Source organism: Gobius niger (assembly GCF_951799975.1).
Source record: "Gobius niger genome assembly, chromosome: 11".
Classification (NCBI taxonomy): domain Eukaryota; kingdom Metazoa; phylum Chordata; class Actinopteri; order Gobiiformes; family Gobiidae; genus Gobius; species Gobius niger.
Window position 1 is genome coordinate 19,564,302 of NC_136862.1, and position 14,762 is coordinate 19,579,063.

Sequence of the window (14,762 nt, forward strand, 5' to 3'; positions counted from 1 at the left end):
CGTGCTGCCCAAATGCAAAACCCAACATTAATTAAAAGGCTAGACCTGGAAGTGCCAGGTTTAAAGGATGAATAATCAGATAAAATGAATGATTGAATTTATATGTACGTCAGTGGGTGAAGTTGAGGTGGTTTGCGTTTCATTGGTGTGAGTGATACTTGAGAGAAAGGTTTTGTGGATGTGGTCCTGTATCTGTAAGGGCTAACGTCCGACGTTGGCAGAGTTGAAAAGGCCGCTTGGTCGTGGGCTCTCGGGTGGTGATCTCGAGCTGATGCGGATAAGAACGGGGCCTTGTTGCAGCTCAGCAAGGCACTAGTCGAGTTAACTGCACAGTCAGTGTTGTTGTCTTGCTGAAAAATAAAAGTAGCAACTGGATAGTTACAATCACATCAAGTGACAGGCAAAACTTGAGGATTCTTGGCTGTCTCTGTCTGAGACAAAGACAGGTCAGAGGTCAGCGGGTGTTGCTGAGCCATGCTGACTCTTTTGCTACAGTCTCTCTTTCTCACCTGCCTCATTGTCTGTTTCCAAGCTCTGTTTCTGTTTCCTTCTGCTCTTCTGCTTGAGTTACGTGTCTGCCCACTGTGTTAATAGTGGGGCGGTCCATCGGTTTCAGCAGGAATCTGAATCAATGGATTCAGTCATAAGCAACTCGATATAATCACAGAGAGACAAGTCAAAGTGGGAGCAGTAAGTCTTCAGTATGTTATTGAAAAAATGCAGTACGATTGAAGTAAACACGTTAACAACATCACAAAACTTATTACACAAGCATTATCAACAATTTGACATTATGTACATGCATCTTTGTTGACCTTGGGAAAGAGACATTAGGACAGATTTAGTTGAGTTCATTCTCACTGTGTGAATGATGGAATTGGCTTCACACTCATGTGATATTTGAAATCAGTCTTTAGAGATTGATGGTAAGTCCATCAAAAATATTCATTTAAGATTGTGGTGGCTCTGACAAGTTCCCTTGGAGTCCACATTTCTGGGTCAAAAGATTCAGCACATCTTTATTGTCCTTGAATGTGTGTTTGCTAAATCTGACTTTAAACAGTCATCCATACCATTGTTTTACTTGCAGAGAATAATGGCATAGAATGTGTGAAGGAATTATACGACCCCCTTGGAGTGGGCTTCTTATCTGTCCCTTGGTGTGCTGTAACCATGACGATGGGGCAGCATAGGTCAAAACGTCACACGCCACAACATTCATTTAATATGGGTTTAATAAAAGTGGGTTTTAATCAAATGACATATTGCGTTAACATCTATGGTCTGGATAGATTAGTGAAATGAATCTACTGTAAATCTGGGATTATTTTTTTATTGAATCTGTTCATTAGAATCGGCAAAAGTGCCCTCATTATTTTAAATCATGCCAGAAGTCATTTAATACCTTTATTAAAATAGACCAAAGAAGTCAAGACTGTGAAGAGTGTGGTTAGAGCTCATGTTTTCACAGAGACCTCCCTCTCTCGGTACGGCTACACTTTTTTGCCTTTTTTCTGCAAGCTGCATTTGTGGTTTCTGTGTTCCACATTGTTTTACTGGATACTTTCGTACGTTTTTGCCGTGTTTTGTGGGGTTTGGTGGATTTTTTTTTACTGCAAAGAGTCCATAATGGTCCTAAAAAAAGCATCCTTTTAAAAGTAAACAGCTAGCTTATCAGCTAAACCCATTTGAGACTAACAAATTTCTTCTTCTGAAACACTGAAGAGGCACCAAGAGCCCCCCACACCTTCAGCACAGTGGAGAGAGGAGCTACAGGAAACGAAAAAGGGACAAAGCAGGAGGTATCCAGGCAAGACTCCCAGTGAAGCCACACATGCCTATTGTTCTGGCTAATGGACATTTACTGGAGAATTAAACAGATTATATATGCTCTTCCCAGAAGATGGTGAAAGATTGTTGTGGAGTGGAGGGAGCTGCACAGGAGGAAGGAGGAGGTGGAGCTGACCACTGCAGGACACCACGCTCTTCTGAAACAGGGACAAACCCAGGAGGGGCCGCACCGTTTCAGAGGATCTGACGGCAGCAGCCAGGTTTCCTCAGGGTGTTACGGTTTCCCCGACCTCCGAGTCAGGCCGGCCCACAATGGCAGAGCCCGTGTTTGCCTTTCTGGGGCCCTCAACAAAAGTTCATGAAGGGGCCCTGCAGTGCGCATCATCAGGGTAATCGACAAAAAAAACATTTACGGTCAAAAACACAGGAGTGCAGGGCAGAAGTGGAACATGATTTCCTCAATTCAGACCCTGCTCCACTGTGTGAGAACCACTAACCATTTGCCACTGTCAGACCGGTGTTTAGGGCCACACAGTTTTTTCCCCACGTTGTAAAATGGCAAATGCTCACATTCTCTCACCTCTGGTCCCTGACCCACAGTTTGAGAGCCACTGATTTAAAACTAACTGAAACCTGCACCTGACTGGTTATTTCTTTCTTATCACTGAGAGTTAGCCTGATTGTAATTTGTTTTAGACCGTGCACATTCAGAGAACTGCAATTACTGAACGTAACTTGCGCGTGAGCCGGTGGATTCAGCTCCTCTATGAGACAAATATGATAGCTTTGCTCGCCGTGACAACGCGTTGATGATCAAGCGAAACAACACCATAATTTGACTGGGATTTGGGGTCCTTGTGGCTGCGGGGGCCGCAGTCTGCGTATAGAAACAAAACAGCTCTGATTTTATTGTTTTTAAGTGGGAAAAATGAATGATTAAAATGTGTGGAGTTTATAAATCAGGGCTTTTTATTCAGTCGGAACAGGTGGTGAGGCTGAACATTTAGCCTCATTAAATGACGTATTCAGTGTAAATGGAAGCACCTGTTCACTTTTGACAGTGATAAAATATTCCAGTTTGCCATATTGACTTGTAATATTACACTCCTACCACTGTTTGAGGATGCCTCTGACTCACAAAGACAGGACCTCATCGCTGTCTAAAATGCTAAAAGATCTGTGTTTATCATAACAGATGCCGAGTGACAACCACGCAAAAATATTTTTAGAAGTAAAATATGACATTTATGTAAGAGTATTTTATGTAGCTTTAGGTTCATTAACCATACAACTTACAGTAAATCCTTTTAATTGAGAAATAAAACCTTAGGCTGACCCACTACTCACACACCACTACTAAAGTCCACAGCAGACGGGGGGAAAAACAAAAGCTGAGCCTTTAAGCCCAAAGAGAATGTCTCAGGAGGGTTTGGGAAGGCGAGGCAGGGTGCAGCGTATTGACATTTGGGAGAGTGTTGGCCCATTTGTGTACAGCAGCACTCAGAGTGATGAAACCTGTGCTTTTATCCTCACCCAAAGGAAACCAGTGGGAGGCACATCGCCACGCTGTTTGGGAGTCACCTTTTGTTATTGACATGGCTCATTTAAAAGGCACTTTCCATTGACATTCACTAGAGAGGCTTTAATGAAAATACTAGCCTCTTGACAGGCTTCCACTGTTGTCCAATACAGTGTAAACGCCACATGTGAACATTAACTCTATTATTGCTGTGGAGTTGTTAGCACCAATATGGTAACGACTAGCACTTGGGGCGTTAGGGGGACTTAATGGGTCCTGACCAAGAACCTGGTTCAGTGCAGTATCAGGAGATGGGTCCCCGGGCGCTGTTATCCTGGGGCACTGGTTGAAGGATGGACAAAAGTCTACAAATAACAAAAAGCCTCTAACTGTGTGGGAAGATTCAGCAAGGATACACATTTTTAATAAGCTGTAGTATTGAGGCAGATGACTAGCGGTGTGTTTGTTATTATAACGCCACATTGGAAGCCGTCCGTGTATGTGCTCCTACTTGTTTGTGAATAGAGAAATGTAATTAGGATGGCTAGCTACATGGATATGGCAGTAATGAGCTGAAACCCCATGTGTTGACTGTCCCAAATGCTAATGCCGTGAGCTTGCGCAATGCCAAACACTCTGTAACAACTGAAGCCACATTCAACTCACATCATTTTACCGTTGGATACATCGCAAACACAGCAGGGCTACATAAATATTTGCTGAATTAACGTATATCCAACCCGCTCTTATTTATGCAATAAAAAGCAAGCAACAAACATTTCTGAATGATATTGTCTTTAATGTAATTAAATATGGCACTTCCTCTTATTCTTTTACACGTTTATATTCTCAGTAAGGCTGCACATTTGCATGAAACATTAAGGTTCACAAAGGGCATGTCTGCTTATCTTTTGCCCATATCTTTGGTGTGAATTGTTGCCATAAACAATTGCAATTTTAATAACTTGAATATAATTATATTCTTTATGCTTTGTTTGTCAATCGTTATTAAAAGTGACACAAAACCTTGCACTTTCTTTTTTCACTTTCTTATGAATATTAATGGACTGACTTATGGCTTGTCACCCATCACTCTAAATGTAACAATGAAACACAACCTTGATTTCGTCACGAGAAAATGACTGTTTTGAATGCACTTAGGAAAGTGGAGAACTGGAGCACGTTTTTTAACAGATGGGGGATGAGTTGGCTTGTATTGAGGAGCTACGTCAAGCATTACATTTTGTGATCATTAAAAAGAGAAAGAAAGAGTGGTATCATTAGAAACTTAGACCAAAATAATCACTCAAGCAGTAAAGGATTAAAGTATTTGTTTGCACACTCCCTCTCTTGACCTCCCTGTTTTTCATGGGATGAAGTGGTTTGTGACATCCAGGCAGCTTAAAACTAACAACAGTGAACAGGATACAAGAAAGTCCTGTCATCAACACAGTTCATTGAAAAATAAAATGTTTGAAGCTACACCATATTTGATGGGAAAATAAAGAAACAATTGCTGCTGTGATTGAAATACATATAAATATATATTTTTTACAACTTTTTTGTGACCTTTAGTAGATGCTATTTTTGTCTGTTATTTCAGATTTTCATAATCTGGTTTCATTATAAACTGCTGTTTGTGGATGGATTGTTTCAATATCAAAACACACCGTTTACATCACTAATAGAAACATAGGACAATAAAAACATCACTAACACTAATATACAAAATATATCCATTTAGTGTCTTCATTCTCCCTTTTATCATATTACCCTGTACTGGACAGTTTAACACTACATACAGTAATAGGCACCCTGAGATGGGAATACAGATATGAGCTTCAGTTCAGAGGCAATGATAGTTTATTACATAGGAAATAAATCACTTTTCAACACTTGAGGTTGAATACCTTTAACACAGTGTGACCTCAGAGTTGTCAGTTTAATTCAAATCACAAATGTACAATAAGTGAGTTTTAATTTTAAGCTGCCAACTGTGGAGGCATTTGACAATCTGTAATAGATGAGTGGCAAGTGATGTAGGAGGCAATTACAAATTCAAGCCACTAAAAGAAAGAGGCCCTTATCAGTTAATACTCTATATACTGTATTACCTCGGTAATTGCTACACAACACCAGTGGCTGTTCTTTCATGTTTTGTTGGCACGGAATACATGATACAGTAGACGCACAGTATTCTTTTAGGCATCTTTTCAGTAAAACTAAAATATTAAAGACTGTGTAGAGTAATTAGTTTTACAAATTTAAATAGAGATCTCATACATCCTACATCACAGACAACAGAGTCAAGTGAATCTATAGCTGATTTGATTGTGGCTGTGGTTTGAACAATCTTTTTTGTGAAGTTTCCCCTGAAGTCAAGCTTTTATTACTAAGTTTAGAGCACAGTGCAGAGAGCAGACGAGGCGGAGCAGCAGTCGCTGCTGTTTGAGGCTCAGTATATAATCCACCGCTTGCTGTCACTGCGCCAATCCCTTCAGACTGATACGACAGACTGCAGATTATCTGCCTCTGCTAATGTAGCGTTCAGGTGAGGCGTGTACAAGGATTTGAGGCTTCTGAAGTTACTAAAGAGTGGCTCGCTCACCAGTGTTTCCCTTTATCTTTGTAAAATTTAACACTGTTTTACAAAAAAGCAATTGAAGCTACAATGTATGGCAGAGTTCAAACAATATGTCAGGCTGAAGCAAATTTTTGTGATTTTAAAGAAACTGCACCATGTTAGCGTGGTACTTTAGCCAACACCATTGTAAAAAACAGAACACTTTTTAGTGAAGATGTTTGTTGCAGTATTTACTCTTTGAGTATGAGAACTGTAATAAAAATACTGTGTAATACTGTGGAAAACATAGTGAGTTTTAAGTTCACCAACAAAAAGCAAACAAATACCTGTTAACTTATCAGCATGGCACTGGCTTCTGATGGGTTATGAGTACAAAGATTACATTACATAACTTTAAAAATATTTTCCTGCATACTAATAACAATAATTATAATAATAAAAAGATTTAAAAAAACATAAACAAGTAGCAGCCAAATGATTACAACAGCGAATTAGACTTTACAAAAGATTGCATACGTCTTAAGACCTGAATCAGAGCAGTAGCACACCCCAGTATCAGAATTATTACTGAAGACGAAATAGCCGACACATTGTCACAGTGTGTACAGTTGCCTTATGTACATGACTGGAGTCCAGCTCAAAATATTTTTGACTGTACCATGCATTTTAGTTTCAGACTTCTTTGAGACTCTTAATGTTGTGCAACCATCGACAGACGCATAAAAACATGAAGTAAAAGCACATAAAACATGATTATTCTTTGTTTGTGCGTTCCCGGAGAGATTCGTTGTTGTTAAGTGCCTGTTGGGGCGACTGCTTGCTCCTCATACTCCTCCCGTCTGTGGCGGCCCGTGATGTCTCTGTTACAAAAAGGCGTGTCACCCACACTGAGGTGACGATGCGCTTGTACTCGTTGCGGAAGTTTCTGTTTAGTAGGCCATAGATGATTGCATTGAGACAGCTGTTGAAGTAGGCCATGAAGTAGCTGACCACAAAGAGCCACTCTGGGATCCGCGGACCGACCCGGGACGGATCTATGGCCACCGCTAAGCCGATGAGGTTAAGAGGTGCCCAGCAGATGGCGAACAGCACAAACACCACAAACATGGTGATGAAGTTCCTCAGGTCACTTGGCCTGAGGCGTGGGCTCTCCTCCGTCTTCACCTTTCGCCGCACCTGAACAACAAGATCCAGAACTGTTATAGGGTTCTAATAAATAAAAGTACTGTACTTTGTTAGTTCATTTTAAGAAGTTATGTTTTTATTTGTAGGAAGTTTCTTTCTAACAGTGACGCCACTAAAGAGTTACTCTAATCTGACAACTATTTTCATTTGCATTTTGAGGTGAGGGAGCTGATGTCAGCAGCTGATTAATGTAACTTAAGGAACCACAAACATCGAACTAAATTAGATTAAAAGTAATCTAATTTAGTTACTTTTAAGATCAAGTAAAGTAACTAAGTTACTTTAAATGGAGTAATCAGGAATCTGTAACACTGCTTACTTAAAGGTTGTAAAGATAGATACATTCACAAAATTTGATGTATTTCCATGTACCTTCAGCACTACAAAATGATATCTATAAAGGGTCAAACTTGCTTGACCATTTTTAGAAATAATGGTTGAATTATGAAAGTATATTTGCTGTTGATTTGAGTAGCTAATCTGCCAATGGAACAAGTATTTTTGCACATAAAACAAGATTAATGATCATATTGTTCTTAAAATTAAATAATTACTTTATTTCTTTTTTTTCTTTTCTTTTTTTTTAACAAAAATACTCATTCCATTGGCAGATTTATCTACTTGGCAATTGAGGGTAAAATATTCTTCTTAATAATTTGCTGTGAGCTGAGCATATTCCTCGGTGGCCATTCTGCACAGCTCAGAATATATAAACCATTTCATATAGAAGCGTATAGTCCTGTAAAAGTGTTTATAGGTTCAGTGTTCGACTGACGCCAGCCAATTCTGCGCAAACTTTCAGAGTTAATGGATTTTCTTTCAAGTATAAAGACCTGGCTCCCTTAAAACTGCCTTCAGCTAAAAAGCTCTAAAAAGACCAAAATTTCAATAATAGCCCCTGAACAGACAATTCAATCCATTGCGGGTTATCTGTATCTGTGCAGAAACATGGGTGCTTGATCTGATCAGTCATTGTCGCTTTTTTTTATTAATTCAGAAACATCACTAAAAGAGGGTCAATTTTATTTAACTCTTGAATTTCTGATTAGTTTTTATTTCGATTCGTTTAGATCATTTCAACTTGTTTTGCTTGTTGTTGCTCTTCATTGTTGTCAAAAGGTTCAAAATCCTGCAGCAACAGGATCTGGCGGACACCATCAAATTCATTAAGGATTTTCACATTCTAGTTTTGACTTTTAGAGCCTTGCATGATGACCAGGTCCCATAGATGTAGTATGTTGTGTAACTGTAGGTGGCTCAGGTTTTAACCAGCAGAATAAATGTTTGGTCTGAAGAAAGATTGTCTGGAAAGATTTAAGCAGATTATGCCAAACAAGCTTAACATCCCTCGCTCTCTCCGGCCACTTAATAAATTGTCATATTGTTTCGCCTTAGACGATTTTGCATATCTTCACATCATGCATTCAAAGCCATTTCTCGGTGCAGTAGGTAACAAAGGGCCCGCTCACGGCACCTAGCAGTGTCTTCATTAGGGCTAATACGGTCCTCCACCTCTGTGCTTCTCTTTTGCAGTTCAGTAAGATTTCTTTTCAGTTCACCGAAGGATGTTTACAGCCGTGTAAAAGATAGCTTGTTGTCTTTCCTCAGTTTCTCGAGTTCTAGTATTTTTGACTTGGAGTCACGCATGCTAGCATCCACTTGCCCACTGCGTTCGCTTCAGAGTTAGCGCCTTTATCCTTAGCTGAGTCCTGTTTAGATTGTCCTCTGCCTCTGCCAGGTGTTGCCCTGTCATATTTGTCGCTGAGTTATTGGTTTTGTTTGGAAATCATAACATTTTGAACGGAGCGTGTCACTCCAGCTGATGCCAACATGGCGTCACTGGAAGCTTCTCTCTTTTTTTTTTAAGCGCTATTTGTAATGATGAATTCAGTGCATTTTACATTTTTATACAAAGTTGCTCAGTGTTCCCTGACATTACACAGCCAAAAGGTCCAAATGTTTTATGTCAGATGATGAGTTGTGTCCTAATGGGGCAGTGCCTTTGTCGTTGAATTGTGGCATTTAAATGTTCCACTGACTTTTTTAAGCTGCTCATTTAAAGGTCAAAATCACAGAAAACCTTAGTGCTGTGTGACTGAACCAAGGACTGGTCCTTATCTCTCTTTAAACATGTTTGTATGTCTTTGATTTTCATGTTACTGCACTTTTCAATTGATACCAGCGAAATTTAAGTTGAGTTGAAGGAGTGACTTCTGCTAGAAGCACGATTATGCATCAGACTTATGTTACAGTTTGTCTATGTATTTGTATCTGTCCCTATCAAATAAACCAAGTAAATAAATAATATTGTGTTAGTACTTATATTGTTTTTGTCATTAAAGACACTAGAATCTCACTGAATGCTTCAAATTACACTTTAATAATAAATGTGTCCAGTTTCTGAAGCATGGAGAGGGTCTTTGACATCAGCACTACAGTGGTACCATTGGAATATTCTCTCTTTGTCTCAGGACCGTTCAAATCACAGTTGGCTAAATACAGCAGTTTTGTGTCTTATGAGAGTGTAAAAGGATGTAAATGCAAATAAAAGTTGTGGGGCCGTAGTGCAATCGAGACAAGCTGCAAAGGGGATGGAACAGGTGTGAGCGATAGTCTTGCTGGTGAAAGCCCGAGGTAGGAGCTACACGTGACACATAAAGCTCGAGGCTGCGCCAATTCTGTCGATCATTCTCCATATCAAATGCAAAAAGAGAGCGGGGTCATTTTGGATCGGGCTCATGCCTCATTGCTGGTACTGGTTTGGACGTAACGTGAACTACTCGGGTGGGTCAGCTGCCCGGTATCAGTTCTAGGCCGCTACCCTAAGGTTGAGGACCTCTGCCCTAGACTAACATTAAGTAAAATATAGTTAATGTCTGGTCTCACACACGGAAGAGGTCAAATGCTTTTATATTTTTTTAATAATGAGATGTGCCAGAAATCTGTGGTTTTCACAACACAATCCCAAGCTTTACTGTGTTTGTCATGGCATGTAATAGGTGGATGATGAATGCTGAGTTTACAAATGTCTGACAAACGTTATAGAGAAACATCAGGAGATTTGAAGATAGTGAACCTGACATTGAGGTAGACGTGAGAGAAGATGATAGTAGGAGAGAGTATGACGGCGCCAGGTTCTCTATGAATAACTTTACCTGTATGACTAGCACCCAGATACGCAGATAACAGAAGGTAACCACGGCGATGGGCACCAGGAAGTGGACCACGACCACCGCCACCGTGTAGGAGCTGCTTACATTCTGAGCAAATGTACAGGAATACACCCGGGGGTCATACTTCAAAGATCCCACAAAGAAGTTAGGTATGATGGCGGCAACAGTGAGCAGCCATATTAAGGCCACAAACATCAGCGTGTTTCGGTAGCTGTACAGGCGGCTGTAGGAGAAGGAGTGACAGATGTAGCAGTATCTGTTCACCGCGATCCCAGTGATGTTGAAGATGGAGCCGATCACACTCAGCCCCATGAGGAAACCACTGACCTGCAGAGAAGCACACAGAGGGCTCAGTGAGTAAGGGCTGTCGATTCTCCCTTTGGTACTGAACAATACTCTCAATATTGTGTTGTCCAGTCATATTAATGTAAACTTACAAAACAGGGTAGGTTAAAGGGATATTTCAGGATTTTTGACATCGGGCCTCATTTCCTAGTTATCCAGAGTGTTGTTGATTTCTGGAGATATATATTTTTTAATTCATGCAGTCCTTATATTTGAAGAGCTTAGTGTCTATGGTAAGAGATAGCCTGCATTAAAAACAGTGACCCACTCCACAGTGCACCTGAGGCAAATCAATACCAGACTACCGATATAAATGTCTGTGTCTGTGTTGCATAATGAATTGCATTTTGAGGGACTATTTTCTTGCAGATCACTCCGCCACTACATAGCTTACAACCACAGCCGGTTTTTCCTATAGCCAAACTATGCAAGGTGCGTAGGCCCCCCCAGCCACAAGGGCCCCGCATCTCAGTCAAACTGCGGTGTCGTTACATTGATTAATCAATTTGTCTCAAAGAGGAGTTGAATCCACATGGTTCTCATGAACACAGTAACTTACAGTAACTCTGGTTCTCTGAATGTGCAGAGTCTACAACGAATTGGGCTACTCACAGGCTAATTCTCAGTGGTAAGACAGAAATAACCATCAGGTGCAGGTTTCAGTTAATTTTAAATCAGCGGTGGCCAGACCACATTCTTTCGCGCATGGTGGGTGTGGTTTATCAGGCTACTGAATTGAGGTCATTATGTTCCCCTTCTGCCCTGCACTACTGCACAGTGGAACTGTTTTTGACCGTAAATGGGTTCACTCTTCGTCGAATAGCCATGGGATGCGGGCGTACTGTAGGGCCCCCTTGTGGATTTTTGCTTAGGGCCTCAGAAGGGCCAGCACCGGCTCTGCTTACAACCACGAAGCTGATGCTGCTCAAATATGACTCCTTTTAAATACAAAATGGTTATCATTATTCTATCGACACAGACATTTATATAGGTAGTCTGGCGTTATAAGTGATTTGCCTCAGGTGCACTGTCAGACTGTTTTTAATGCAGGCTACTGGTTACCATAGAAATGTGCTAGCCTAGCACTAGCCTAGCACCACTAAACTTTTCAAATATTATAAGGATTGCATGAATACATACAAAAAAATCTCCAGAAATCAACAACACTCTATATAACTAAGAAATGAGGCCCATTGTCAAAAATCCTGAAATATCGCTTTAAGCTCCTGTCAAGCTTAAATTGTATTGTTTTCTCCATGTGTTTGGTAGTAAGAAAGAGAATTAATCTCCCGCACACTGTCTTACTTGACACCAAGCCTTTGCCAGTAAGTAAGATGGAAAATAATGTAAATATAGAAAAAAACAGGTGGGAATTGAGATTGACTGTGTGCATAAAGCCAAAATAAAAGCACACAGTTTGTGTTATTGATTAGTTCAGCAGATACTTGCAACATCACAAGAATATAATTAAATACACACATTGTGTCTGTTAATAGTTGAAGAAAGTTGAAATAATGAATAAGATGGTGCTTTTGCTTTTATTTTGGTGTGCTGGATCACAACAGGAAGTCACTTCTTGGACGGCGTTGTTTTGATTTGTAGTTTTGCACAGAGTCAATTATATAAGCCATGAACACCGTAGTGTTGGTGCGTTGCTGCTGTGTCATTGCGTTGTCGTCCTGCTGCAGCTGGGATTGGCTGGGATCATTGTGCTGACTGTTGCCATCAGGTTGTTGTGCATTGCCCTGCCACCGGCTCCAACAACATTAATGTAAATATGATATTAACAGGGGTGGGAATTTTTAAGTTATACCTCCTCCCATTCCTTTTCGAGTTTATGTACAGCATTATGTATATATGTAAGTATATATGTCATGAATGCATGTTAAAATGTCGCAAAAGCTGCACATGTTAATGTAAAAAATGTTGGTTGTTATGTTGGTGTAAAAAAAAAAGTATATGTATTGTACATTGAACTTGGAATAAACAATCAATCAATCAAAAAAAAAAAAGTAGTTTTCATTGTTGGAATGGAAATGCAAGATATTGCCATCACAAAACACTTTTTAATCCTTTGTCTTTTTATTGAACCACCACTTAATCAGGAAGGTCTTCTTTTCTTGCCTGGCTCTGCCATACTCTTCCCTGTCCATTCCATGCAGGGAGTTAGTCTGGTCACGGAGCAATTGGAGCAGTTTGAAGGGGCGGGCCTAACGCGCGCAGATTGTCAGTGAAATAAACCAATTAGCGATTAGCGGACGTGACGACAGCCGTGTCCAATTAAACAAATATGAAGTGAATATAAACTCACGCGGAGAACGTGAGGCAAAATCCTTGACTACTTCATCCAATGATTAGTTTTGGCTGATGTTAACGTTAATTGAACTAAAAACATAGAGGTGCAGCGAGTGACGTAGCCTTCTCATTTCTCTGTGACGGTCGTGATTGGTTCGGCTCGGCCTTAGCCGCCAATCAACAACTTGTCTACCGTGCGTGGCCAGACCCACCTTCTTTCGTGCAGAAAGAGGGTGGGTGTGGTTTATCAGGCTACTTCTTTTCAACAATGATTGCACTAAAGGCTTGTTGGGGCATTTGTAGAGAGAATTTTCCACAATGATTCGTATTCAGCAGTTTCGTTACATCTCTGATTGTTCCTGACCATGTCTTACCATGCACTGCGTGTTCCCCAGCGCCCAGCCGTCATGGAAGAGAGCGTAGAGGACCAGGGGGTACGGGTAGAAGGCCACCACCAGGTCAGCAAAGGCCAGACTTACCACAAACACGTTACCTAAAGTCGACACACAAAAACACCAAAGTCAGGTTGAGCTGGCGAGAAAAACAAAAGTCAGTGCTGTCTTATTCATTCTACCACGCTATGCGCTCCCATACACTAATCACACTCTCCTATTTACAGCAGCTGCCAACCGTTAATCCACTCATTCCAGTGCACAAGTTCAGAGAAAAGTTTAATTAAAAAAGTACAACAATGCAAAGTTCTGTTTCATTTGATCAAAGGAACTCATTAATCCTCTTCTATGGTATGTGTAAAAAATATTGAACGTGAACATTTGTCCTTAAATATCCCTTCAAGAAAATGCTGTGAAAGAGGTGTTGCGAAAAGGAGAATATTGTTTTTATCATTGGTAGTTTGACACCAAAAGGGCCCAGCCACTCCCATTCGTGACACTAGGGCATTCGGGTTTTTTTCATCTAAGATTAATCGCCAGCACAGTCAGTACAATCACAATCCATTCTGCGCACTGCATTGGTGCAATAGTTCAGACAGAGCGCAGAGAGTCAAGTTTTCATCTGATCAGTGACATCCGCTGCTTTATAGAGCGTGTGCGTCACCACGGGATTATTCTCTTGACTTCTCTTTTGCCCTGGCAACACATTTATGGATAAACCGTATGTCCTCGAATTCAAAACATCAATCAAGAGGTCTCTGAACAAATGGTTGCCTTTTATTTTCAGTAATGCTATGAAAAGTAACCTCAAGCAGCATAGTATAGTATGAGGGAACGAGAAATTGTCATTAATAGTAAAAAGTCTCTTTTTTGTTTTGGTTGCATTTATTTAGAGGTGATTACAGCAAGTGTTGACTGTAATAATAACAGCAGCAGTAATTGTTTTAGCACAAGTGGCAATATATGAACTTAGAGTAGTGTACTCACATTCATACTTATGAATATTAATGTTTAAATAGCTAGTTTTAATACAAATAATGTATTAAAGCTACGGGTGGTGACAGTTTGCTTGCATGCATTTACGCTTGGTATTGCGACAAACTAGAAGCATTTCCCTGCTTTATTATTTATTGAATTTCTTACAAATTCTAGCATCATTCCCTGTATTCTCTGCAGTTAAGTGTCAACACATAACTTTGACATGGGGCTTGTGACCTGAAACTGTCGGTGTGTACCTGGATGCACAGACTGTGTCGACATCCTTCTCTTGGGAAGTGATTTGAGCCGTTTGGTTTGAAAAATGTTGTGGTCCACTTATCTCACATCATTAAATTGTCACGGGGTCCATGGCTTTCCCTGTCATCAGAAACGATGAGTGTCCCTCGCAGCTGCCACCGGGGACAGAGTAACTCTGCAACAGTGACGTCTATTGCCTGGGCTTCTTGTTAAACTTGTTAAAACTTGTTATCAGACATCAG

The 14,762-nt window shown here is 40.4% G+C and overlaps 1 protein-coding gene across 1 annotated transcript in view; it reads right to left on the bottom strand.

The window, feature by feature from the left end:
- Positions 1 to 6,289: 6,289 nt before the first annotated feature.
- mtnr1bb (melatonin receptor 1Bb) overlaps positions 6,290 to 14,762 on the bottom strand; it is a 38,451-nt gene continuing 29,978 nt past the window's right edge. The window contains exons 2-4 of the mRNA XM_079565865.1: positions 13,267 to 13,385; positions 10,235 to 10,579; positions 6,290 to 7,070 (exon numbers count right to left, since the gene is read on the bottom strand). Coding sequence (XP_079421991.1) covers positions 6,648 to 7,070; positions 10,235 to 10,579; positions 13,267 to 13,385 — 887 coding nt within the window. The 3' untranslated portion in view covers positions 6,290 to 6,647. The remainder of the gene's footprint in view (positions 7,071 to 10,234; positions 10,580 to 13,266; positions 13,386 to 14,762) is intronic.